Source organism: Camelina sativa, chromosome 6 (genome assembly GCF_000633955.1).
Source record: "Camelina sativa cultivar DH55 chromosome 6, Cs, whole genome shotgun sequence".
NCBI classification, from domain to species: domain Eukaryota; kingdom Viridiplantae; phylum Streptophyta; class Magnoliopsida; order Brassicales; family Brassicaceae; genus Camelina; species Camelina sativa.
The window spans coordinates 2,196,777-2,222,915 of NC_025690.1; the positions used below are offsets into that span (position 1 = coordinate 2,196,777).

At 39.5% G+C, this 26,139-nt stretch overlaps 4 protein-coding genes, 1 long non-coding RNA gene and 1 pseudogene across 5 annotated transcripts; 4 read left to right on the plus strand and 2 right to left on the minus strand.

The window, feature by feature from the left end:
* On the minus strand, positions 3,422 to 4,021 carry LOC104793874. The gene has a single exon (XM_010520299.1). It carries the CDS (start codon positions 4,019 to 4,021, stop codon positions 3,422 to 3,424), a length of 600 nt encoding a protein of 199 aa, XP_010518601.1.
* Positions 6,387 to 6,891, plus strand: LOC109133267 (annotated as a pseudogene).
* Positions 9,844 to 10,211, plus strand: LOC109133442 (putative defensin-like protein 60). Its single transcript, XM_019246559.1, has 2 exons — positions 9,844 to 9,931; positions 10,072 to 10,211. Exons 1-2 carry the CDS (start codon positions 9,844 to 9,846, stop codon positions 10,209 to 10,211), a joined length of 228 nt encoding a protein of 75 aa, XP_019102104.1.
* Positions 11,914 to 13,077, minus strand: LOC104793875. The gene has a single exon (XM_010520300.1). It carries the CDS (start codon positions 13,075 to 13,077, stop codon positions 11,914 to 11,916), a length of 1,164 nt encoding a protein of 387 aa, XP_010518602.1.
* On the plus strand, positions 20,820 to 21,324 carry LOC109133437 (putative defensin-like protein 60). Its single transcript, XM_019246553.1, has 2 exons — positions 20,820 to 20,970; positions 21,125 to 21,324. The coding sequence occupies exons 1-2, from the start codon at positions 20,883 to 20,885 to the stop codon at positions 21,262 to 21,264; spliced, it is 228 nt and encodes a 75-aa protein (XP_019102098.1). The 5' UTR covers positions 20,820 to 20,882; the 3' UTR covers positions 21,265 to 21,324.
* Positions 24,386 to 25,233, plus strand: LOC104790149. The gene is made up of 3 exons (XR_768629.2): positions 24,386 to 24,674; positions 24,918 to 24,977; positions 25,092 to 25,233. It is a non-coding gene; the product is annotated as an uncharacterized LOC104790149 (long non-coding RNA).

Sequence of the window (26,139 nt, forward strand, 5' to 3'; positions counted from 1 at the left end):
CCCCCCCCCCCTTCAAGAAATAGGAGACACGCCCCGATCTCGTGAGTTCGCTCCGAGCTCCGACCCGATCATGCCGTTGGTGTCTCCTTTACAATTGGAGCTCCGAGGGTACCGTGCTCATCGTAAAAGAATGGATGTGTATATCAAGGCGCTTCGCTCGAAGCTTACGGAGCTACATCGACTCTATCATTTGGAAGGGACCATTCCGGTTCTGGACGGGCTTATTGACGAGGGTTTCTTCCTGGCGCAGTGGCGTATGGATCGCTTAACTCATTGAGCATGCAGCGTGTAAAGAACTGGTCGACCGTATGGAGGTGCCTGATCTACCTGAAGGTGACCGCGAACCTCTGGGAGAAACTACCTTCCCGTTCATAACAGACGTCTAGGCCTACCGAGCTTGTCTGCAGAGGCTGATCCGGTTCGGCAATTATCTGTAGTCGGCGGGTCAGGCTTTCCGCGAACATCATCTAGTTGAAGGCCCGTGTGCCTTCATAGAACACATGATGTCCGAGGGTTCCGGGTTGCCAAGTGTGCCGCATTCCACGAGTTCCGTATTCGTTCACCAGACATGGTCATAAGCTCGTAAAAGCCAGGGCAAACTGCTTTGGATATGAGATATGGCCCTTCCCACCGAGCGCCGAGTTTACCGGCGTTGAGTTCTTTGGTATTCTCGTAATCTTCTCGTAGGACCAAATCACCCTCGCTAAAACGCCGTTGACGAACAGTCTTATTATAATACCTAGTTGTTGCATCTTGGTAGTGTTGAATCCGAATTAAGGCCTGGTCGCGTAATTCCTCAGCGATGTTGATATGATCGACAAGCTTGTCATTAAGACTGGGATTATCAACTATCATGGTTCGACAAAGTGTTGGGACACCTACTTCTGCTGGGGCGAGTGCCTCAATCCCATATGCTAGAGAAAAAGGGGATTGTCCTGTAGATCGCCGAGGGGTTGTTCGGTAAGACCATAATACACCATCAAGATGATCTGCCCACGCGCCTTTCTTCCGAACAAGTCGTTTCTTCAGCCCATCAACAATCTATTTGTTCGTTGCCTCGGCTTGACCATTCCCTTGGGGATATCGGGGAGTCTATGTACTTAGGCGAATTTGCCACTTACTCAAGAAACACCTGGTAATGAGCGAAGTGAACTGTGTACCATTATCGGTGACGATCTCGTAAGGTAATTCGTGACGACATATGATGTTTTTCCATATAAAGTTAGTCACGTCCAAAGACTGGATCTTGGTGTATGATTCCGCTTCTAGCCATTTGGTGAAGTAATCAGTGAGTACCAGTATGAACTTTTTCGATCTTGACGGCGGCAGAGGGCCTACGAGATCCATGGCCTAACGCATGAAAGGATATAGAGCCGTAACAGTGCTTAGCAGTTTGGGTGACGTGTTGTATTGGCTCGTGACGTTGGCAAGCCTCACACTTCGCTGAAAAAGCTTCGCACTCAGCAACCATGGTTGGCCAGTAATGACCATCTTTGATTTTTAAAGCAAGCGCACGTCCACCGGAGTGGTTACCACCGTCGTCCTCGTGTACCTCCATCATGATTCGCTCGGCTTCTTCGCGACTAACACAAGTAAGGAAAATGTCGGACGAACTGCAATCCAAGAGAATGTATCTAGCACTTCGAGCCTTCAGACGCCGAGCTGCCCAACGATCTAGCGGGAAAATTCCTTTGGAGATATAAAGCTTAATCTCAATTTGCCAATCATCGGGTGGCTTCGTGACATCCGTCAGGTCTTCTATTGGCTCGTAAACCTCCATCGGAACTGAATCGTCGTTGATAACGGAGACCAGGCTAGCTAGATCGATGCTGGGTGTCTCGACGCACTCAACAGGAATTGTGCGCCGTAACTCTGGATCCGAGCAATTTGCTAAGGATGCAAGAGCATCCGCCGATGTGTTCTCGCTTCGCGGAACCTTTGTCAGAGAAAAATAGATGAACTCCTCAGACAATGTCCGGACCAACTGGCGGTATGCTCCCATTCGCTCGTTCTTAGCGTCGAACTCACCACTGAACTGACTTGCAGATGTGTTACTCCGAGTCCCCTTGCTAACCGGAGCCCTGCGAGAACAGCATCATATTCTATTTCCTTATTGGATGCTTTGAAATTGAGCTTCAATGCTTCTTCAAGCACTTCGCCGCTTGGAGATCGGAGAATGAGTCCCACATCAGATCCCTGATGAGATGATGAACCGTCAACGAACGTGGTCCAATGAACAGGGGAAAGCTCGGTAATGAAATCGGCTAGGACTTGTGTTTTCAAGCTTGGTCGAGAACGAAATTCGGTGTCGTACTCGCTCAACTCGACCGCCCATTTTGCCATGCGTCCGGACTAAAGGGGACTATGGAGGATAGTTCGGAGCGGCTGGTCGGTAACACGATGATGGAATGTGACTGGAAGTATGGTCGAAGTTTACGCGCAGCAGTGATCCCAGTGAGAGCCAATTTTTCTAATGTAGGGTATGTTGATTCCGCAACGTTGAGGGCTTTGCTAGTATAAAATATTGGTCTCTGGTCACCGCGGCCGTCTCAGACCAGTACGCCGCTAACTGCCGAGACAGAAACTGAAACGTAAAGGTATAACGTTTCACCGTCCTCCGGTTTGACCAGCACTGGTTGAGTGGTCAGATATTCTTTCAACTGCCGAAAGGCGATCTCGCAATTGTCGTTCCAATGATAGAAGGGAAGGCATTTATTTGTTGATCGGGCGATGAAACGATTAAGGGCAGCGATCCAACCCGTCAGGCGCTGCACCTCCGTTTGTTCGTAGGGGACGGCAGGCCGAGTATTGCTTTAATTTGCTTGGGGTTGGCCTCTATTCCTCGCTCGGTAACGATGTATCCCAGGAATTTGCCCGAAGTGACGCCAAACGTGCACTTCGTCGGATTCAATTTCATCTGGAATCGATCCAAAATGTCGAAGCATTCAGCCAAATGTTGAATGTGCTGCTCCGCGAGCAGAAACTTAACCAACATGTCGTCAATGTAAACTTCCATAGTTTGTCCGCGCCGATCGGCAAACAACATATTGACCAGCCGTTGGTAGGTTTCCCCGGTGTTTTTTATTCCGAATGGCATAACTTTATAACAATATGTCCCTCTGTCGGTGATGAATGCCGTTTTTTCGCGATCCGTTGAAATCATAGCGATCTGGTTGTATCCTGAAAAAGCATCCATGAACGAGAGGAATTGGTTCCCTGTTGTGGCTTCGACGAGTCGGTCTATGTGCGGCAAAGGGAAGCTATCCTTAGGACATGCCTTGTTGAGATCGGTGAAGTCCACACAAACTCTGCATTTTCTGTTCTTCTTTTTTACCACGACCGGCTTGGCCAACCAATCTGGGTATTGGACCTCCAATATTTGATATGCTTTTGCCCGATCTGGACCCAGACGCCTGCGTTTCTACCTAACTGGTTTGAATGTTGGGTCGATATTGAGCTTGTGGCAGATGACGTCAGTTTGATCACCATATAGGGTACAGATCCATGTTGGGCCAGGGAATTTAAGGCAGAGATGGTAGGTTGACGGTACGGCTTGCATTGCGTATATCCATGGTGACCCCAGAAGGGCGTTGTAAATTGGGGGTGCATCGACGACCACGAATCTAGTTTTTCGGGTCACTCCTCTAGCACGAACTTGCAGTTTTACATTGCCCATCGACATTTTGACGATCCCGTCGTAGCCGGTCAATGTTCGGGTCTCGAGTTTGACCTGCTCGGGTGTGATGCCCATCTTCTCCAACGTTTGCCAGAACAGAACATTTACGGTGCTTCCAGTGTCCACCAAGACTCTTTCGACGTCGAATTCGCCCATAGTTATTTCAACGACCAGGGGGTCCGAATGAGGGTGTTGAATCCCTTTGGCGTCTTCCGCGGTGAACGATATGGCATCCGAACAGAGTGGGGGCTCGTCTGAGGCCGCTTGCAGACTGCAAATCTGGCGTGCCCTCTTTTTTAGTTCCCGAACGGAGTCAGCGCAATCCTCTGGCGGGCCAAGTATCATGGTTATTCGACCTCGGTGAGGAGTGTTAGCTCGCTCGAGGTTCTTTCCATGTTGTCTTTTTGGGGGAGCGGGTACCTCGCCTTCCTGGGGCGTCTCTTCTTGATGTTCGACGAACACTTGATTTGCTGGCTATGGAATATGGTTAGTCGGGCCGCCGTTTGCATAACCACGACCGCCTGCCCCGCGACCACCATTAGATCGACCACCCTGCCAGCCTCTACGGCGACCTCTTCCCCCTCGGGAACCTTCCACTTCGCCCGAAAGATATTTTCCAAAGAGATAATTCTTTAAGTGTATACACTCGTGCGTGGAGTGGCCAAGGACCATGTGGAAGTCGCAGTACAATTCCTTTGGATCGGGTGTCAACTTATTTTGTCCGTCGACTTCGGAAACTGTGTGAACTATCCCCTTCTTTTGTTCCTGAGGATCATGGTGTTTTCGGGGATCGTGATATTCCTCCCGATTCCTGACTTTCGTGGGAGCTGGTGGTTCAGGTACACTTTTTGCGGCCAACCGAGCATCTTCATCGTCCACGAGTGCAAATTGGGAGGCTTGATGTAGCGCGTCGTCGAGGTCTTTGGGTTCCCGGATATTGAGGTCTTTTCGTAAGGTCGAACCGGGAATTAGTCCTTTTCTGAAAGCGGCGATTGCGGCATCTTCTGGGATGGAAACGTTTGCCAGCTTTTCTTTAAATCTGCCCAGGAAGCTTCCAATGGGCTCGCCTGGTTCTTGTGCCATCTCCCAGAGGTCCGCACTCGTGACGCCTCGTTCGACAAAAATTCAATATTGCTTGAGGAAAGCTGTCGACAATTGGGTGAAGTTATCGATCGAGTTCGGTCCAAGTCTTGTGAACCAAGTTAAGGCGGGACGGGAAAGACTATCGATGAACAGTTGGCAGTATCCAATATCCCTCTGTTCGTCAGTAAACCGCGCATTGGCCACGGTTGCCATGAACGCATCATGAAAAGGACCGCTTGGTCGACCGTCGGTATGTCCGAGAAGTCAAGACAACGTGTGAGATTGCCTGCCCTGGTTGCGGGCGAATGCCCCGCAGAGAGCGGTTACGGGGTTGTCTGAGTTGCGACAGCATCGACTCTTTGGTTGGTGTCAGAGATCATCTGGTAGATCTCCTTGGTCATGGTACCGAACAAGATCTTGAAGTCTTCCATGGAGACAACCTGCGGGATTGGTACTGCCATCGTCGCACGATCGGAGGAATCTTCAGTTCGGACGCCAGGTTGCTGCTCCGTAAGAGGCGTCGTTTCCCCATTTGCAGGGTGTTCGTTCGAGCGCTCTGCTTCGAGATCGTCCGGGTGTTCACGGGCTGGCTCCATCCCCTGACCGAGGGCACGTTCGACTCCGGTTTCAGCTGGGGGTTCAGTGCGGCTATCGGTCAGATCTACCAAAGTGGTAGTGTTGCGACGGACATAGACGGCGGTGCCTTGCGTGGTTGGAGCATCACCTCTTGCTACAATATTATCCTGAGAAGACGCGAGGCCCGTGACATCGGATACGTTTGAGGAGGCGCGATTTGCCTCTGTGTTGGTCATCGGAGACATCATTGTTAGTTCTTGAGAAATTGACTTGTAAAGACGATTTTGAGTCCCCACAGACGTCGCCAATTGTAGAAACTGGGTTTCACACAATGAATTTGTTTGAAGGGGGAAACAAATTCAGTAAAGTAATCTCTCTAAGAACTCGAATTAAAGCTAGTAAGCAAAAAAGAATTGAAATCTCTTGGGAAAGAAGTTAGGGTTTTCTCTCAAGAACAATGATAAGCTAGGGTTTTTGTATTAATTGCTGGATGATTTACAATGGAGAAGTCTCTCCCCTTTTATACAGTTTCGTCGATCACAAAATATATTAACTTTCCTTGTAGCCCAAAACGGGATATGGAAAGTTCTCATCTCTTCCTCAAATCGGTCGTCGGGCGAATCAGAAAGTCGGCTTCTCATTGATGGGGCTGGGCCTCTTTGTCTGAACAGGCCTCAAGTAGATCATCAGTTAAGATCTTTAACCGGATTCCCGATTAAGTAATCAATTTATCTTTCTGGTTTAGATCGGTATGTCGGGGTGCTAAATCCCACACCAAAACACTGTATATTTCCTTTAACAATTATATGTGAATATATTCTTACCACCAAAATAATATTATCAGCATATATGGAAGATTCATATGGTCGAACTAAATAAATAACTAGGTTGAAAAATTAAGACTTCTCGACTAACAAATCCTATATATAAAACATTTCTCTACAGAACTAGAGAATTATCCGCATCTTCTACTTTTTTTCTTTCCTTTTCTATTTGAAAACGAGACTATTTTTTTTTTTACACCACAGAATTTACAGTACGAAAAAAAAAAATGAACATCACAAAAGCTTATGTGATTATTTTCCTTGTAGTGATACTAACAAACTCATTGTCCAACTCTAATGTTTTGGCTTAATCGGGTATCTAGTTATTGTCCAGTTGCTTTTGGTCATTCTAAGAGAAACTATTTAATAGTTTCTGTTCAGAAAAATTTGTAAAATCGATTTTATGTATGTGTTTGTATATTTTACCCTAAAATAAGTTGTATGTGTGTTTTCAATGATCGAGACATCAAAAATGATGTATGCTTTGTACCATGCACGATTAGGTATGGAACATTTGAATGCTTTCATGACTGTATTCTCAAGATGTACCGTGATGGAAATTGTGTCCATGGACGATGCTACAAACTGAATTATGTTTGTAACATGTTTGTAACTGAATTATGTTTGTAACGTAATAGATGTACCGTGATGCTCAAAAGGATAGAAATCGATCAGCAATTTGAAACTGAATTATGTTTTTACTAGCACAGAGATGTGTATGCTCTTCAATGAAATAAAACTAATTTTATTATATTATCTTAATTACTTGATTTTTGTTTATAAAACAAACTAATTAAGTTTGTGTGTGATGCAAGTGCCCAAAAATCATTATTGAAATTTAACAGTTAATGTAATAATGTATGATAACTATTATTTCAAAAAACCAAAAACAATTTGATCGGTCTAACCAGCAAGAGAGAAATGGGCGAGTGTGCAGTGCTGCGAATGAGTCATTCAAGGGTTTTGTTATGGTTCTCATCCCTTACAAGATTTTTGTCAAAGCCTCGTTCGTTTTATAAAAGAAGAAAATTAATCCAAGTGAGGAGTAATAAATATCAGTCAAACTCCACATCATTCTTTTTACTCTCATTAATGGTTTTGCAGTTAGTCAAAGACTCAAAATTACTTACTGTACTAGTATTTTATTTTTATTGGTTGTGAAACTCCAAATAATGATAGTCATTAAGTATAATCATAGTCATACTCCAAATTAATAAAATATTGTTGTAAATCACTTAGGATGGATCTCCATAACCATTCCATATATATGTCCAAGTCCACAAAGCCCATCAACCTTGTTCTCTTATTCTAAATCGGTTTAGGAATACCATTGTACTTAGGGCTTTATCCTTTACTATATAATGTACTTATTCGATTGAATCAATAATAAGAAGAAGAGAATATAACCTCTAGTTTAAACTCCACACTCCATTTCCAAATATTAAAAATATGGAGTAGTCATTAAGCATAATTATAGTCAAACTCCAAATCAATATAGTAATTAATTATCGAATAAAGAATAAAGTACTATACTAACATAAGTTGTATATATGTTTAGTGATCGAGAGATAAAAAAATGATGTATGCTTTCACTACAAGAAATCAGCTTAGAACTCACAAGCATATCCGTCAGTTAGCCGTTGGAAACACCTATTACCGACAAATCACAGATGAAAGCGTCTGTTGGTTCTAGAGCGTCGGTAAAATAAATATGTCGGTAATTACAAACAGATTTCCAACAGGAGTTTATTGTTGGTTGATTTGTTGATATACATCATATTTTTATAAACAATTTTTGAATATTATTTTTATACATTATATTTTGAAACTTTTTTTTAAACATCATATTTTTTATCTATTATAATTTTCATTAATCATATTTTCTGTTTTTCGTTTTTTTATTTTTTTTGAAATTGAAATAATTTTTTTGTAGTTTGTTAGTTTTTCTACATAAAAATTGTGTCATTTTAGTAATTGGATAGGATGAAGTGTTAATCTAGCAAAAAAACAAACAAAGATAGGAAACAAGCGATTATGTAACTGCCTGGTTCTGAGCGTTTTCTTTCCGATTCAATCTGGCCGGTGGCCGATGCATCTATTGTGTCAGTACCGTGTCCTGTTTTCATATTTGTAATTATGTATCTACACATATGTCTCTTCATCTTCTTCAATCCGGACCTGGTTTTTAATATTTTCTCTAGTTTGTCTTCAGTCATCCTTACAAAAATTGAGTGATATTGTTTGTCTTGAGTGCGATGGTGGTTTCCTTGCGATGCAGCGGCTTTGACACACATCCACGGTGGCTTCCTCAAGCAAAATTGTTGGTGGAGTCTCATAGTGACTATTCGTGATGATGCTTTGCAATGGTGGCTACTCCCATATCATTCAAGCGTGGTCGTTTCCACTGGTTTGATGAGTATGGGATCCAAAAATCATCATCATCATAGATAATTTATCCACCAATTGGAAACGTAAGTTGAAGACTAAGAAGACTGAAGATAAAACTCGATATTGGAGTGAAGATTGAAGTCTATGGATTATATTAGTATTAGTAATTATTATTATCAGTTTATGTATCTCTTTCGGTAGAGTTTGGTTCTAGCGAAAGATCTTCTGTCGGTTTCTCTGGTGGTTTGTTAAAAAGCGTTGACAATGTGTGAATCATGAATTATGTAGTTTTTTTCAGATTTATGTTGTTCATGGGGAGGATGGTTCAAATCACTACAGAGGCAATAATGTTTTAAAAAGATTCCAAAGTGAATTTGGTATTTTCATAATTGAATCATAGCCAAAAATTGCAATGACTTGGGTTCGAGTACAAAGAAGGAATAACAGATTTTATAATCTGTTAGCGAGTAAGAGTCTTCTGAACAAAGAGCATAGTGTAATTAGCTTATTAAGTTGTATCGTTCCTTAGTTTATTGTTTATGTATCCATGTGTGGATATTCTCAGTAACTTTGTAAACTCGATTTGGAAGAAATAAAAATAGACGTTAAACAAAAAATTACCAAATTTGTGTCAAACCGGTGTATTTTCACTATTTATTATTTGTTTTTTTTGTGTGCTGTACAACTCATACATTTTTTCAACAAAATTATGATTCTACTCCTTATGTATTTTTGTAATACTAAAATGGTTACCACTTACCAGAAGAAGTTTTGACCATATTTCAATGATTTGGTACCAAAAATCTATAGAATCATGCCATACATGCAAATATACATACATATACATACATATATATATATATATATATGTATATGCTAATGTTGACCCAAAAATAATAATTTTCAGTTCATTTTTTCTTACACTAATTTATGCACTCAGATCTTGCATTGAATATGATGTACTGAATGATAGGAATTGTGTAAGATTTGTTTTGAAAAAACAGAATTTCCATTTTTCTCATATATCTCCCTTACTTTCAAAATCATCTACAGTATATTATTACTTAATTACAAAATAATATTGTTGACTATATATATTTCCATGATTTGGTATCATTGGAATCATGCCATATCTACCACCAAAATAATGTTATCAACATATATGCTCGATTCATTTATGGGAAATAAATAAATAACTAGGTTGAAAATTAAAACTTTTCTTGGCAAAGAATCATATAAATATAATCTCTCTTTGTTTTTTTTTTCTTACAACAGAGAATTAATAGTGAGAAAAAAATGAATATCACCAAAAATTCTGTGATTTTATTTCTTTTAGTGATACTAACAAACTCATTGTCCAACTCTGACGTTTTGGGCTCACCAGGTATGTTGTTATCGTATGTCCAAATGTTTTTGTCAATTTCAAATTAATTATTGAACATTTTACTTAAAGAAAAGAAAAAACTGAAAAACCTATTTTAATGACTATATTTTGTCTAAGTTGTCGTGTCTCACGTGTTACAGTGATGGAAACATCAAAAAATGATGTTTGCTTTATTCCATGTACAACAAGGTACGGAGAGTATGAATGTTGGTGTGACTGTACTCACAAGAGGTACCATGATGGAGGGTGTGTAAATGGACGATGTTGTTGCAAAAAATAATAAAAACCCGTCGACAAAAAAAAAAAGAAAAAAATAATAATAATAATAAAAACCGATCAACGATTTGACCAGTTGAAATATGTCTTTTTAGCCTCAAATTTATGTATGGCTTTTCTATGAAATAAAACTAATTTATTATATTGTCGCTTCAAACTAAATGATTTTGCCGTTAGTTAAATTGATAAGTAATGAAACAAAATAGTAATAATATTTTATGTTGTTTTTATTGGTTTGCATTGTAAAACGCAACTTCATAATTTTTCAAAAAAAATTTGATCATACAAATTTTTTTTTTTGTCAACTAAATTTATATTTAACCAACCTGTGAGATTAACTAGTTACCAGATACATTCAGATCAAACACCCTATACCCCCTGTTTTGCCTACTCTAGCCCACTTCCACCGTACGACAAGTGGTCTATACAAAAAACCAACTTCCCCTATACCAAAAACCATAGCTCACAATTCAAACAGAGGGGAAACCTCGTTCTTCCAAGAACAGCGTTCAACCAATCTGGATGCCCTGAAGCAACATAATACTGAATTCTTAGATCCCCTGTGACGCTTTGAGCAATGAGGTTTGCTCCTCTGTTTGTTGTAGCGACTTCCAATTCCAATTTCCACTCCACAAAAGGTCGTAAAAAGCGTTGAAAAGCCACCACCTAGGGTTTAAACGATGGCCATGCTGCCGGTCTGCATACTGCTCCAACTAAGGCCTTGTCCTGAAAAGAGAAATAACTCGATCCATCTTATGACTTGCCATACTCTCCATAGCCCATAGCACACATTTCAGCATGGCATCTCCTGAGCTAGAAATATTCGAGAAGGCTCGTCTACTATGTAGCTCGACCACCCCATTTTCATCTCTTAGAACCCAAGCCCCTCATGTCAGCTGGTTTCTTTTAGACCATGCACACCCAATATTACATTTTAACCAGTTAACCGGTGGTTTCATCCAACCCTTAAACGATGGTAGAGACGCGGCTATATCTCCCACACAATCCACCAGCTCATTCACCTCCTCCTCTCTCTGTGCTACTTGAGCCTCAAACCACTCCTCCACATCTCCTCTGATTTTCTCCACTGACTCTAAAGCAGAAAACAACTTACCCGCAAAGAGAAAGGAGTTTCTATTAGTCCAAATTCTCCAAAGAATCCAAGGGAAATTTTTTCGTAGAGAGGTAGGCCAAAGACTGTGATCTTTGTTTTCCAAAAGGTGGGAAATGTTAGAGCCATTTCGAAACCCGTCGCAAGGAGAAGGGAAATCAGCTCACCCAGATTTGACGAGCCAAAGAGCAGGTAAATAAGGTGTGATTTGTTGACTCCTCAAAATTTCCACAAACCTGACAGACTTCATCAACCTCCATACCTCTACCATTCAGGTTCACCGCCACCGGTAGAGCTCCACTTAATACCTTCCATAGGAATATCTTTATTTTGGGGTCAGTTTGAAGTCTCTACACCTTCTTTTTCAGCTCCAAAGTGGACGGTTGGACATTTGCTTCTTCCCTTAGGGCTTTACTTGTTTCTTGATCACAGAGCCAATATGCCGATTTGACTGAAAAGTCACCACTTTTATTGAATCTCCAAGCATAATAGTCCTCTTGATCCATGATTGGTTTAATCTTCTTTATGCAGATAATGTCCTCAGGAAAAAACAAATCTTCCAAAATATCTCTGTCCTATAACCCTGTCCTTTCGTTTAATAGCTCTTTAGACCCACCACAATAAACTGATTTTTCCTCCAAGGAGCTCTAGGACCATCCTCATCTTCAATCCACTTGTCTAACCAAACATTTAGGGACTCTCCATTACCAACCTTTTTTGTGATGCCTTTGTAGAGAAGGTCTCGACCATGCAAAATACTCTTCCATGCAAAAGATGGTCTCTGTCCTAATACTGCAGTGAGGAACTCCGAGTCCACATAGTACCTACTTTTCATGAGTCTCGCTAACAGACAGTTTTGATTTTGCAGTAGCCTCCATGCTTGTTTAGCCAACAAAGCTTGATTAAAGGATTGAATCCCTCTGAATCCCAAACCCCCATCCTCTTTTGCTAGACACAATCGCTCCCAGCTTTGCCAATGAATTTTCTTAGAATGTTCACAATCATTCCACCATAAGGACGCCATTGCACTTTCCAGGTTAGCACACGTGGTTACCGGAAGCTTGAAGCATGACATGGCGAAAACTGGCATCGCTAATGCTACTGATTTTAATAACACCTCTTTGCCACCTTGCGATAAGCATCTTGAGAACCAACCAGATAACTTAGCCTTCAAACCATCTTTGAGATAGTTAAGGATCTCCACTTTTAAACCACTAAAGCATTCTGGTAACCCCAAATAATTCCCTGCACCTCCTTCAGCCACAATACCTAAGCATAATTTAATGTCCTCTTTGATATGACCATTCACTTTGACTCCAAAAGTGATGCCTGACTTATTCAGGTTGATGGTTTGACCTGTAGCATCTCCATAGACTTTCATAATGCTTTGCAGTACCTTAGCTTCTTCCCTTGACGCTTTACACATGAAGAGGCTATCATCCGCGAACAGGAGGTGGTGCACCATTGGTCCGTCTTCTGAGAACTGGAAACCTTCTATCTTTCCTTCACCTTGTGCTTTATTCAACAGATGGGTAAATCCTTCAGTGCATAACACGAACAGGAAAGGAGATAAGGAATCTCCCTGTCTTAATCCTCTCTGTGGGACAATCATTCCAAAGGGACAATCATTGATTAGAACTGAAAACGTTACCGAGGATACACAGATCATGACCCAATTAACCCATTTTTCATGAAAACCAAGGGCAAGGAGAAGAGATCTCAGATAACTCCATTCTACTCTATCAAAAGCTTTAGACATGTCAGACTTTACCACTGATATGTTACGGTTTTGACTCACTTTGACCCCGTTTATTTGATAGTTTTGTAGTTGTTTGAGTCCTTTTCAGGTTATAATAAGAGGCTAGGAAGCTAAAAGCAAGGATTGGAACCGCAGGAGCAATCGGAGCAGAAAGGAGTTAAATTGGAGCAGAAAAGCTGATTTTAGACCCAGGAGCACATGCTCCCGATTTCCGAGCACATGCTCCCAACTCTACGGATTCATGACGACACGTGGCAAGCATCTAGGCGCCGATTCCATGCCTAATTCCCCTTATTTTAGGCGATCCTTTGTGGGAGAAAGAGGGTTGAGATCGCTTTTAATAGGAAGATTTGAATTTGGATTCTTTCCTTATTTTTCTCTACTTGTATGCTATTTAACCTAGGGTTTTTAGGAGAGAGAATATACCTTTTCTTTTTGGTTTTTGAGCGACGTTTTTGTGAGAGGGAGAAGAGCGGCTACCTTGTGAAGCATATTCTGAACCCTTTTTATTTTTATGTCATTGAATTTCTCATCTTTTGCTATGATTCATTTCTCTATGTCTGAGTAGTTTTCTTTGCTAGATTAGGGGTTTCAAAAGGGGTTTCATGGGTTAGCAACAGAACACAAATAGGGCTTTATATAATCGATTGTCTTCACTATTGTTAGACTTAATGCTTAGGTTGATTTGATCACCCAATCTATGATTCTAGGTTTATCTATTCATCAAAAGTGTAATAGGTTGCTAGAAAAGACATTAGTGGGCAAATTATCCTAGACCTGCGAAAGTTGATGTGTAGGTGATTTGTGAACTTATCATTCCTGTTCTTTAATGCTTGTCTGCGATTCTGGGCTCAAACGACAGTTTAGGGTTTATGGACCGCCGAGCATGTGCTCCGGATGTCTGAGCACGTGCTCCGCGTTTCCGCACAGAATCGATCAGATAGAGTTATTGATACCACGACAGTGGATCAGTTTATATTTATGTTTGAGTTCTAGACTGGTACTTAATCTATGCCCTGAATAGTTGTTTAGTTGCTATCTCTGAAATTCCCGAGAATTACCCCTGATCTAGTGTTTTGCTTATTGCCTTTTTATACCGTTTTAATCGCGTTACTGTTACCAAACAAACCCAACTTCGAATTGTCTTAGCTTGAAATTGAACCAATAGAACCATAGAGTAAAACTTGGTCTTCGTGGGATTCGACCCCTAAGTACTACTTCTTTGCTGTGCACTTGCAGTAGGAAAATAGGGTTTAAAACTCTGTGTATCAACCACCATAAACTCACTTGACATACGAGGATGCACCTTTAAACTATGGATCAACTCGTGAGCCACCAGAATATTATCGGTAATGAGTCTCTCTGATACAAATGCCGATTGCGTGTCAGCCACTATGTCGGGGAGAAATGGTTGAACTCTCTTCACTATAATCTTGGAGACAACCTTATACAGAACTGAGCAAAGACTAATGGGTCTAAGGTTTGCCATCTCAAAAGCTTATGTAGTCTTTGGTATCAAACAAATGTGAGTCTAATTCCATTCATTAGGCATAACCCCATCAGAGAAGAACTTCTTTACCTCTATCGACACCTTTGATCCTACAATATGCCAATACTGCTGGAAAAATAATGCCGACATGCCATCCAGACCAGGAGCACTGGCCGGTTTAATGGAGAAAACCGCCTCCTTGATTTCTTCATCAGAAACCTCATTTAGAAGGCAATCATTCATTGCATCATTGACTTTGGGAGCCATGTCATAAAACCACTCATGGAAGCTAGCAGGGTTAGAAGATTTAAAAAGCTTTTGGAAATAAGCACTGGCTACCTCTCCTTTTGCCGCTTCAGACCTCTGAAAATTCCCATTAATGTCCTTTAGTTTTTCTAGCCTTTTTCTTTGACGATTAGCTTTAACCGAAGCATGAAAGAATTTCGAGTTTCTATTTCCACATCGCAGCCATTTCTGCCTGCTTTTCTGCTTCCAATACGTCTCTTCTTCTCTATAAGCTTTTGCAAGGTCTCTTTTCAGATTTCTCACCTTGAATACCGGAGGCCACACGTCTGTTTGGACTTTTTCTAGTTCTTGTTCCAGGATCTGGATTTTGTCTTGAGAGTTCAAGGAGTTTTGTCTCTTCCACCGACTAAGAGATTTCCTACACTCCCTCATTCTCTCAGCGACTGACACATTTATTCCCATGTGCTCTCCACCCCAAGCAACCGCTATAGCTTCTTTCACTCCTTTTTTCCTCAAAAATCTTTTGTCAAATTTGAAAAGCCCTTTATAGCTCTGCTGAGAATTCATTAGTTTTACATGGAACGGTCTGTGATCAGAACCTTTAAAGTCCAAAAAAGATTGGTTAGATACAGGAAAATGCTTGAACTAGTCACTATTCCCATAAGCCTTATCCAACTTGCATTGAACCCAGTGATCTCCTCTTCTACCTGCCCAGGTGAAATTGTTTCGCTGACTGGTAAGTTCTGCCATATCGCAAGCTTTTATCATATCATTATAACTCTTGCACTCAGTATCACTTCTTCTTGGACCTCCATGTTTTTCTCCATTATGGAGTAGATCATTAAAATCGCCAAGCATACACCATATATCCCTTCTTCCAATCCCTAATGAGGTAATCCTTTCCCACACTTGAGCTCTCGACTTTTTATCAGGATCCCCATAGACATAAGAGATAAAGAAGTTGATAGCTCCAAACTGTACTTGAGCATCCATCAGATTCTTGTCTACATACTTCATATTTACCGCCACACTACTCTTCCAAAAAAGCGCTAAACCTCCACTTTTACCCACGGGGTCCACCGTATATACATGATCATATCCCAACCATACTTGTAAATCCACCAAAACAGTCTTTTTGTGCATTGTTTCCATCAAGAACAACATCTACGGAAAATGCTTTTTACGCATCTCCTTGAGAATTGTCAAGTCATGAGACCGTTCCAGTCCTTGACAATTCCAGCTGATGATGCTCATTGGGTGTTAGGCAATCCTCCCTTTGGGATCACCTCTTGAGGGTTAATCTTAATCGATTTCACAGCGCTTGTACCCACATCAACTGCTTTCCTTTTCTTCTTTGTTCCTTTTTGAAGACTTAATCTCAGATCCTTTTGATCAAATCCCAACACTGGTGCGGAATTCTTTGGCTTCCTCTGACTATTTGGAGGTCTATTCCTGTTGTTACTCTTTACAGATTTCAAACCAATTCCGGTAGGTCCTGCTGCAAAGGAGCAAGAACCCTCCATTGAATTGATCTGAAATGGTTGGGATAAAGCAAATAATTTACCAGGGCCCGCATTATCCGAGAAATAAACGTTTTGAGAAACGACCTGATCCTCCAGTCTTGTCCTTCCCAAGGACTCTGCATAGTTTCCTTCTATTTCGTGATCAGCAACACCTTTCTCTTGGACTGTCTCAGCAACACCTTTCTCTTGGACTGTCTCAGCAACACCTTTCTCTCTGACTGTCTCAATATCAAAGTTGAAAACCACGCCTTTTCCTTTGTTGAGATCTCTATGGAAGATTGGCAATGGTTCAAGCCTTAAGATCAACTTTTGAGGCAAAGGGTTCTTTTCCACCTCCCGAACAGAAGACTTGACCCTATCCTCTCTAATGAGTCTTTCCTCTTCCGTTGACACCCTCAGATACTGCCTCATACTTTTTAGAACTACTGGAGCAATACAAGATCTCCCTATCGCAGGATCCACTCCCACCTGGTTTTCCTTGAGAACTCCAAACAGAGGATCTGTTTCTTTTTGGACCGGATCCTTCCTTGGATTTGCAAGAGGAAGCCCTACTAATCTAGCATCCGCAATCTCTTGTCTTTTCTTCATATAGATAAGACAAGTCTCCCTATCATGAGTCATTCTTTGACATTCAAAACACCTCTTCTGAACTCTTTCATACTCAAAGTTTATCGATGTAGTGCCACCCTTGGGGAGGTTAACAATCTTCGATCTTCTCAAGGGCCTTGAAACATCAAAGATGACCTTTATTCTGATGAAGTCTTGCAGTTGACGCTTCTCCGTGTCAAAGGCCACTTCAGTTACCTGACCAATTAACTCTCCCAAAGCCGTTAGCGCCTGATCTGTGTAGAAATTGATTGGGATGTTCCAGAGCTGGATCCCACATGGGAGTGAATTGTAGATAGTTATCTGGAGGGTCTTCCACCCATCTATAAACGACAATGGTCCAATCGTTGAACGTATGAATCCCTTTTTCTAATACCTCAACCAAATCAAATTCAGACTTGAAGAAGAACTGAAACAGTTCCTTGGATAAGGCGACGCCTCGAACTCTACCAATCTTCTACCATTTGCGAGGCATATGACGAAACAGTTGGTCCATTGGTTGACAATATGGATTTAGCGTGCGACCAACTAAGCTCAGGACACTCCTTTCACATGACGAGAACTCAGGTAGATTCGGCATATTGAAAGGTAAATCCTCTTCCTCAAGAGACATCGCCATCAGAGCTTTATCGATAGCAGACGACATGTTTGAAAAACGGAAACCAAACACAAGATCTGAACCAAAATAACACCCAAACTCTTCAACTTTAACCAGATCCGCTAGCCACAGACAAAGTAACTGGTGAGACTGTTAAAAATTCCTACTTTGGGTAAAAGAAACATTTCAGACGAAGAACACAGCTCAAACCCTAGAGACCAATGGAAAAGATGTTTAGAAACCCGACAAAAACACACTAAAGAGGATAAATCAGCTAAAGGAGAATGTTTTACTCTGGTCAAAACTTTATTCTATCCCTAGGAGAAGACTCTAGATTAGAAAGAGACTCTTAAGCGATTTTTTGCTCTTTTTTTCTGTTCCAACAGTTTTATTCAGGAAAGTAATGAGCTTGCATTTAATTGATAACTAATATTAACTGTAAGAGTTTATTTGACAAGCCTAAATACTAACAATATGTATACGTTGTTTGGCTGGTTGTATAATAATTTGGACAATGCAGAGGATGTTGCGGCCTCGGGTGGTTCACATTATTTGGTATAGGATTGAAAACGTCGGGATAGAGTACAGTTTATATGGAATCTGGCGAGGGAAATTTGTCAAGCTAATCAGGCAGTTCAGGATCAAGAGCCTTCTACAGAACAGATTGTAAGGATGGTTGCCTGGCGGACACCAACCAAGGGATGGATGAAACTAAATTCAGATGGAACATCCCGTGGCAATCCAGGACTTGCAACAACGGGTGGTGTTTCGCGAGATCATTTAAGTAGGTGTTGTGGTGATTTTGTTCTTAACTTAAGTAGCTGCTTAGTCCTGTCCGAGGGTCTACTCGAGGTGGTGCACGAGGATCTAGTTGGGTAGTTCCTCGGGTAGGTCTTCGGGTTGTTCTTCCTGCTCTTAGATCCTCTTTGATCGGGTTGAGGTTTGGACTATTCTTCTTGCACAATTGCTCCTTCGGGTATACGCTCGATTTTGACCTCGTTTTCCCCCATTTTAGGCTCTAAAGCACCTGTTATCATCCAAAATGCATAAATGCAACAATGCAGCACCCTAAATGGCCTAAATGCAAATTCCTACAGTAAAGGACCTAAAAATGCTAAGATTAGGGTATATATAATGCAAAATATGGACAAAAAAGGGTGTCTAAAACATGTAAATTGGAGAGTTGTCAACATTTCAAGAGAGAAAGGAAGAAGAGAGCGTTTCCAGAGAGCGTTCTTGAGATTTTTGGAGATTCTTGTCTCTGTTGGTGAGTTTTCTTCCTGGAGAGTGTGGATTCAAGGCTAGGGACGTGTGGCGAAGGTTGCTGTGGTACTAGCTTCGTCGTTTTGGGCTTAAGATCTCTCTGTATTGGCAAAGATGGGTGCATGAACATGGCTTATCTAAGCTAAGATCTCTGTTTCTGTAACTTTGTGTGTTGTGTGATTATTTTCCTTTGAGTTCTATGTGATTAGTGTGGTTCCCGAGGCTTGGTTTCACTTCTAGAAATGCTTGAGAGGTGTTTGGAAGCGAGATTTGGTGTTTCTGATAGAAGAGATTCGATGTTCGATATCAATGTTGATCGACATAAGGAGTCTGTCGATCGACACTGATGTGAGGACAACGCTCTTAGGTTTCTCGCGTCGATCGAAGCCTTGTGGAGGTGTCGGTCGACGCGAACTAGGGTTTTCGGGAAATATCAAGTATCTGTCGGGCGACACCAAGAAGGTGTCGGTCGATACTAGGGGGCTGTGTCGATCGACACAACCTTCGCCTGGTGTTAGTGTTAGAAAAATTTGTGAAATCGATTTTATCTAAGTGTTCATATATTTTACCCTAACATAAGTTGTATATGTGTTTTAGTGATCGAGACATCAAAAATGATGTATGCTTTCACTATAAAAAAAACAGCTTAGAACTAACAAGCATATCCGTTAGTTAGCCGCCGAAAATACTTATTACCGACAATTAACATATGAAAGCGTCTGCCGATTCTAGAGCATCGGTAAAATAAATATGTCGGTAATTACAGACGGATTTCCGACAGGAGTTTACTGATGGATAGCCGACGACGAACATATTGACGGTCGATTTGTTGGTATACATCATATTTTTATAAACAATTTTTTGAATACTATTTTTGTACATTATATTTTATTTTTATAAATCATATTTTGAAAAATATTTTTTAAACATCATATTTTTTATACATTATAAATTTCATCAATCATATTTTAAATAATATTTTTAAACATAATAATTTTTTTGTTTTTCGTTTTTATTTTTGAAATTGAAACAAAAATTATGTGGTTTGTTAGTCTTTCTACATAAAAATTGTGTCATTTTAGCAATTGGATAGGATGGAGTGTTAATCTAGCAATTAATTGTCAAATTTGTGTCAAACTGGTGTATTCTCACTTTTTATTATTTGTTTTTTGTGTGTGTGTCCAACTTCTTTTTCAACAAAACTATGATTATGCAGAGAAAGCTTTCATTTAATCTGATAAATGAAACTAATTTTAAGACTTAATGCTTAATGAAATCTCTATTTAACAAACACTCTCTCTCTTTCATAAAGAGTGTAATTCTAGAGTTTTTTCTTTGTTTCACAAAGACTGACACTTTATATTTTTAATGTGATTTTTTACATCAAATTTTCTAATTTACCTTTAACCCAAAACTCTTTAATTTATTTAAATGATAAATTACTAATTAAATAGGAGATATATGTATAACTCAACTTTTTCTTAATTTGTGTTCAATGGGTCAAAATGACACTATTTGTAAAACAGAGGAGAGTATGTATTATAATAATATTAAAATTGTTACCAGAAGAAGTTTTGACCATATTTCAATGATTTAGTACCAAAAATCTATAGTTTTAGCCATACATGCAAATATACATACATACAGTGTATATATATATATATATATGTTGACCCAAAAATAATAATTTTCAGTTCATTTTTTCTTACACTAATTTATGTACTCAGATCTTGCATTGAATCTGATGTATTGAATGATAGTAATTGTGTAAGATTTTCTTTGAAAAGCAGAATTTCCATTTTTCTCATATATCTCCCTTAATTTCAAAATCATCTACATTATATTATTACTTAATTACAAAATAATATTGTTGACTATATATTTTTCCATGATTTGGTACCCTTGGAATCATGCCATATCTACCACCAAAATAATGTTATCAGCATATATATGGTCGATTCATTTATGGGAAGAAAATAAAATAAATAGGTTAAAAATTAAGACTTTTCTTGGCATTTGGCAAAGATGGAGAGAAGTATTTAGACTCCCTTCTTCTTAAAAGAGAATTACTAGTAAAAAAATGATGATCACCAAAACTTCTGTGATTTTTTTTCTTGTAGTGATATTAACAAACTCACCGTCGAACTCTGACGTTTTAGCCTCACCAGGTATGTAGTCCAACTGTTTTTCGTCAGTTTCAAATTAATTATTGAATATTTTACTTTTAAAAAGGAAAAAATGAACAGCCGATATGAATGAATATGTACGTGTACGCATATAATTTATTTACTTTTGGTTAACATACGTTGTCATGTGTTACAGTATTCGAAACATCAAAAAATGATGTTTGCACTATACCATGTTCAACAAGGTACGGAAATTATGAATGCTGGTTTGACTGCACTGACAGGCGGTACAAGGATGGAGAGTGTGTTAATGGACGATGTTGTTGTAAAACATAATAGAAACCGATCGACAATTCAAGCGGTTGATTTATGTTGTTATGGCAATGGCATCATCAAATTTATGTATGCTTTTCTATGAAATAAAACTAATTTTATTATATTATCGCTTCTATGACTACGATATTCTCATACTACTAGTTGTTTTTTTCTTCCTACGAATACCCATTCAAGATAAATATTAGATTTAATATAAGTGTTAATATGTATCGCCTAATTTGTTCTTAAACTTTTGTTTTATGTTGCCAAAAAAAAAAAACTTTTGTTTTACTTGGTCAAAACGAGAAAACTGGCATAATAATAATTAAACCCAAATCGCTTAATCAATTATTATAGTCGAGTAAGGTGTTGACTGATTGTCCCGCTATCTCCTACAAAAGCTGCGTTTGCGGGTAGTAGCGGTTGCTAACGATTGGAATCAATCATACAAACCGCTCATGATTGGTCACAACCGTTTCAAACTACTGAATTCCAAAAGTTGCTTTCTGCAAGTGTTTGCGGTTGCGAGCGATTGCGGTTGGAATTTTTTTTTTTTTGTAAAAAAACTTTAAAGAAATCAATGATAATGAAAATTTTTTTTGTTATATTTTCTATCTAATCATTTTACTCATTAAGGATGGGAGAAAATGAAGTACGGATTCGATTGCAGAGATTATAAAGTAAACAATTAGAAGAAAATAATATTCCAATTAACAATAATCCGGAAAACTTGATGTAAATTTAATGGCACATCCCACATAAGTTTAAAAAAATCTAAATAAATATAATATTTCATCAGAAATTTAAGAGAATAAAATTATTTGTGAAAAATATTAAAAAAATCACCAGTGACTCTTCTCAACTCTCACTTGACCATTCCTACCAATGCAACTACAGACCCACGATCTAAGAGAAAAGAGAAAAGATCTATGATCTAAAGCATATGTTTTGTCGTTTATCAAATTACTTGATTAAAATTTTGGTGAAAAACCATATGCATAAAGGAATAAGTATTTCAATATGAATTTTTTTTTGAATAATTATTATTTTAATAAATTTTAATTATAAATCAAGTTTAATAAAAATTTTGGTGTTTTAAAACATTTATATATTAGATATCACATTTGTTATGTTCCAACCGCTATTGCACCCGCTGGTCAACAAGTCATAAACCTCCCGCAAACGCACCAATTTTAAACCGCTAAACCAGTCATTCAAAACGCTTAATAACGCTTGAAACCGCAATCGTCCGCTTCCGCAATCTCCCGCAACCGCAACCGCAGCTTTTGAACCAGTCAAGCCTCAATAACAAGAATCCTCTCGGATCAGCGAATGCAAAAACATCATATGAAACCAAGAGGGGGTATTTAACTCGGTATTTTAAAAGATTTTAGAGTATTCTTAAAATTCTATGTTATTCAATTGATGATTTAAAAAAAAAAATTAAAATCCTATGTTGTTCTTTTTTTTTTTGAACACACAACACCTTACTTTTCATTCAAACTGAACAAAGTAGCATGGTTACAAGGGTGAAAGTTTTCAAAGCAAAGCTTGATAAACATGTTCAACAAAGGTAAAGATAGATAAATCGACAAACATGTCCAAGAGATGTTGGAGACTTGAGCAAAGGAGCATCAAACCGCAAGCTAACTCCGGGGTAGTCGACGCCACACTCACTAATACAGCGGAAGAGTGGCAGATTGTCTTTATCAAAATGACATTGGGACGTTGAGAGGGTTTCCATAGCCGAGAGACTAGATGGTTTGATCTGCTCATTGACAAGGAGGAGGGTGAGTGGTGGGTTAAGGTTGGACATGGCTTACTTGAGGAGGTGTCGGTAACCATATTCCATGGAGCTATGGTCATAATGCCGAAACTCATCAGATTTTGCCAAGGGGGACACACTTCCTGTCATTGATGAATGGAACTTGGGAAGATTCAGGCCGCATGGGAAGTGTGTAGAGAAGACTGGGAAGGTGTCGGTAACATTCTCTTCTTGAAGAGAAGGTCACAATGCCGATCTTCGAATAGCTTCCGGTTTCAACACAAATAAAGCAGAGATGCAATTGAGATAGTTCAGGGAACAGCTGAAACAATGAGGTTAGATCCAAGAGGAGCCGGTAACCATTGCTCGGTTGAGACGAGGTCATAATGCCGGTCCTCATCAATCGTTGACAGTCAAAGGTAAGGAACCTATACTGAGCTAGAGGCAAGGTTCTCAAACAAACTTCGTAACAACAGAGCATACATGGGTGATTATGTTTCAACTGTAGTCTTCGGACAATTGATTCCATAATTCGACACAGGGGTATGCTACAGGAAGGCGGAGGAGGGTTGGGAACAAACCTGGGACTTTGAGGTACATAGGTTACGGGGCCTTGGCAAAGTCTTGCACAGCTCCAAAGTCAATACAGAGCTCCTGTCCAACTGCAACCGAGCCAAACGCTTGGTGAGGGGATCTAGATCCAAGGAGCAGAGAGATAAAAAGGTTGACATAGAGGGAGGCGCGTGACAAAGGCGAAACGCAAGGTTGAATATGCGTTCTGAAATCTCAGATGTAGCAATGAAAGGCTGGAATCTCGTGAGAATCACCTCACTCAGAGGAACAACCGAGAGAGACGGAGGGGGGGGAGAGGGAATGAAGCTGGAGCATAGCCGGACTTGCAGAGTGGACATGTGGTGAACCTCCGGATTGTTCACCGCCGAAACAAAGAGAAACATGACTTAAGAAGAAGAGGAGGGCATGGGGATGCAGAAACAGTTTCCCAGCGACGCTGATCGGAGTCGACGCCGCCAAGGAAGAAAACATCGGGGATTGTGCCAGAGAGAGCAGCAGCTAGGGCGAACTCCTATACTAAAAAAATGTATATGCTACATATACATTATTTCCTTAAAATCCTATGTTGTTCAACTTGAATTTATGTAAACTTATTTAAACTACTCAAGAATCTCTTGTTATTCAATCAATGATTTATAAAACCTACTTGAAATTTACTGTTATTCAAAATTTCACAACTTTTTTAAAAACTTATACTTTGCATGATTCTATGAGATTTTTTTCTATTTTTTAGTTGAAAAATAAGTCTTATAAAATCACACCTTCTGAGGTAGTTTTTAAAAGGATTTTCGGTTACTACTAAGCTTCATCTGTCGTTTCTCTCTGGGCAATTGAAATTTCTACAGGTTTCCTCTTCTTCTCTCCTTCATCATCATCAAAGACGCCTAACAACTGTTCGATATAATTCCTCATAGAGAGAAAAATAAAAATGTACGTGGTGAAACGTGACGGGAAGAAGGAAACTGTTCGCTTCGATAAAATCATTGTGCGGCTAAAGAAGCTTAGCTATGGTTTTAGTATCGATCACTATGACCCTGTCCTCATCGCTGAGACTGCTGCTTCTATGACCACCAACCATCCTGATTACGCCTCCGTTAGTTTTCTTCTTTGTTTTTTCACCTTTCTTTTTATTTTTTAGTACTATCACTACGATTTGATTTAGTTGGTGTTTTCTTGATTTGATAGATCAGTTTCGGATTTACATGTGAAATTGCATATTTGTGATTGACTGAGATTATTACTTGATCTGATTCATGTTGTGATGCTTTCCAATTTTTAGATTGTTATTGGACATTAGGCAATAATTTAACAATGGTTTCAATGTTTATAATTCCAGCTTGCTGCTAGAATCGCTGTCTCCAGTCTCCACAAGAATTAAGAACTCATTTTCTGAAACGTGAGTGTTCTTTTTTCTGATCTCTAGACGTATCAGTGACTATTAGTTATTCATATGTGTTGTTGACTGTTGTTAAATCTCAACACTAACCTCGATTTGTTTTTTCATTGCAAGTGTTGCCCATATGTTAACGCAAGATGAATACTTGATCATTGGCGTAACATTCTTCATTTTAGAGAGTATTGGGATAAGAGAGCCTGTGACTTGCGTATGACTGGGATAAACAATTTTTTTTTTGTGTTGTGAGATATTCTAAAATCACCCAAAGTTTAATAACAAAATCTCATCGATTCACTGTTTTTTAAATATAAAAACTTTAAAAAATAATCAAATTTCCTTAAAACTCAATGAAATCTTTCAAAATTCTAAAATATTAAAATCCTACCAAATACAAGTTCAATATCTCCCTCTTAAGTGTTTAATCATTATACAATAATAGTGTATGTTAAACAAATAGCTACTGTACTAATTATACAGCCTATACACATAGGCTTATGTGTAAGCCACAATTATTATACAGTTTGTCATGTTCTTTTCTCGAAAAAGACAACAGACGATTACACCATCTTCCTCTCGACCTTTTCCTCTTTGAGAAGCCAAGCTTGGTCCTGATAAGAATCAATGTGTAAACTCTTACCTATTACTTCCGATGCACTGTAACAAAGAATAGATCCACCCGCACATCACCGGTTCATCAACTCTATCTCACTCAACATACAACAAACAATGCATACCTTCTACAATCCTTTCTCCTCTGTAGTTATATACAATAATAGTGTGAACTAACTCATCTTCAGCCCCACACTTGCCTCTCATGTGCTTATCAATACTTCCCCCTTTGAAAACAGCTTGAGGGGAACAAAAAAAGAAACCTAATGAACTGTGTCGTATCCTCATATCGCCCTTTCCTAACTCTTTCTTCGCAATGTCTTGCTAAAAGATGTCAAAATATGTTGTCTAGCAAGATTGTATTATTATAAGCAGAGGTTTCCCTGTTCCAAACGCTTCGCTAGTCTCTGTGTTGTATTTTGAACTTATACCACTAGTTCTTGCAAAATTTTCTCTTCCATAAATCAGTTAAACATAAGTGAATGCCACCCAAGCAGAGCATAGAAACAACTTTCATCCTAGTCTCTCCAAACTCTTGAATCTGTTCCAATGC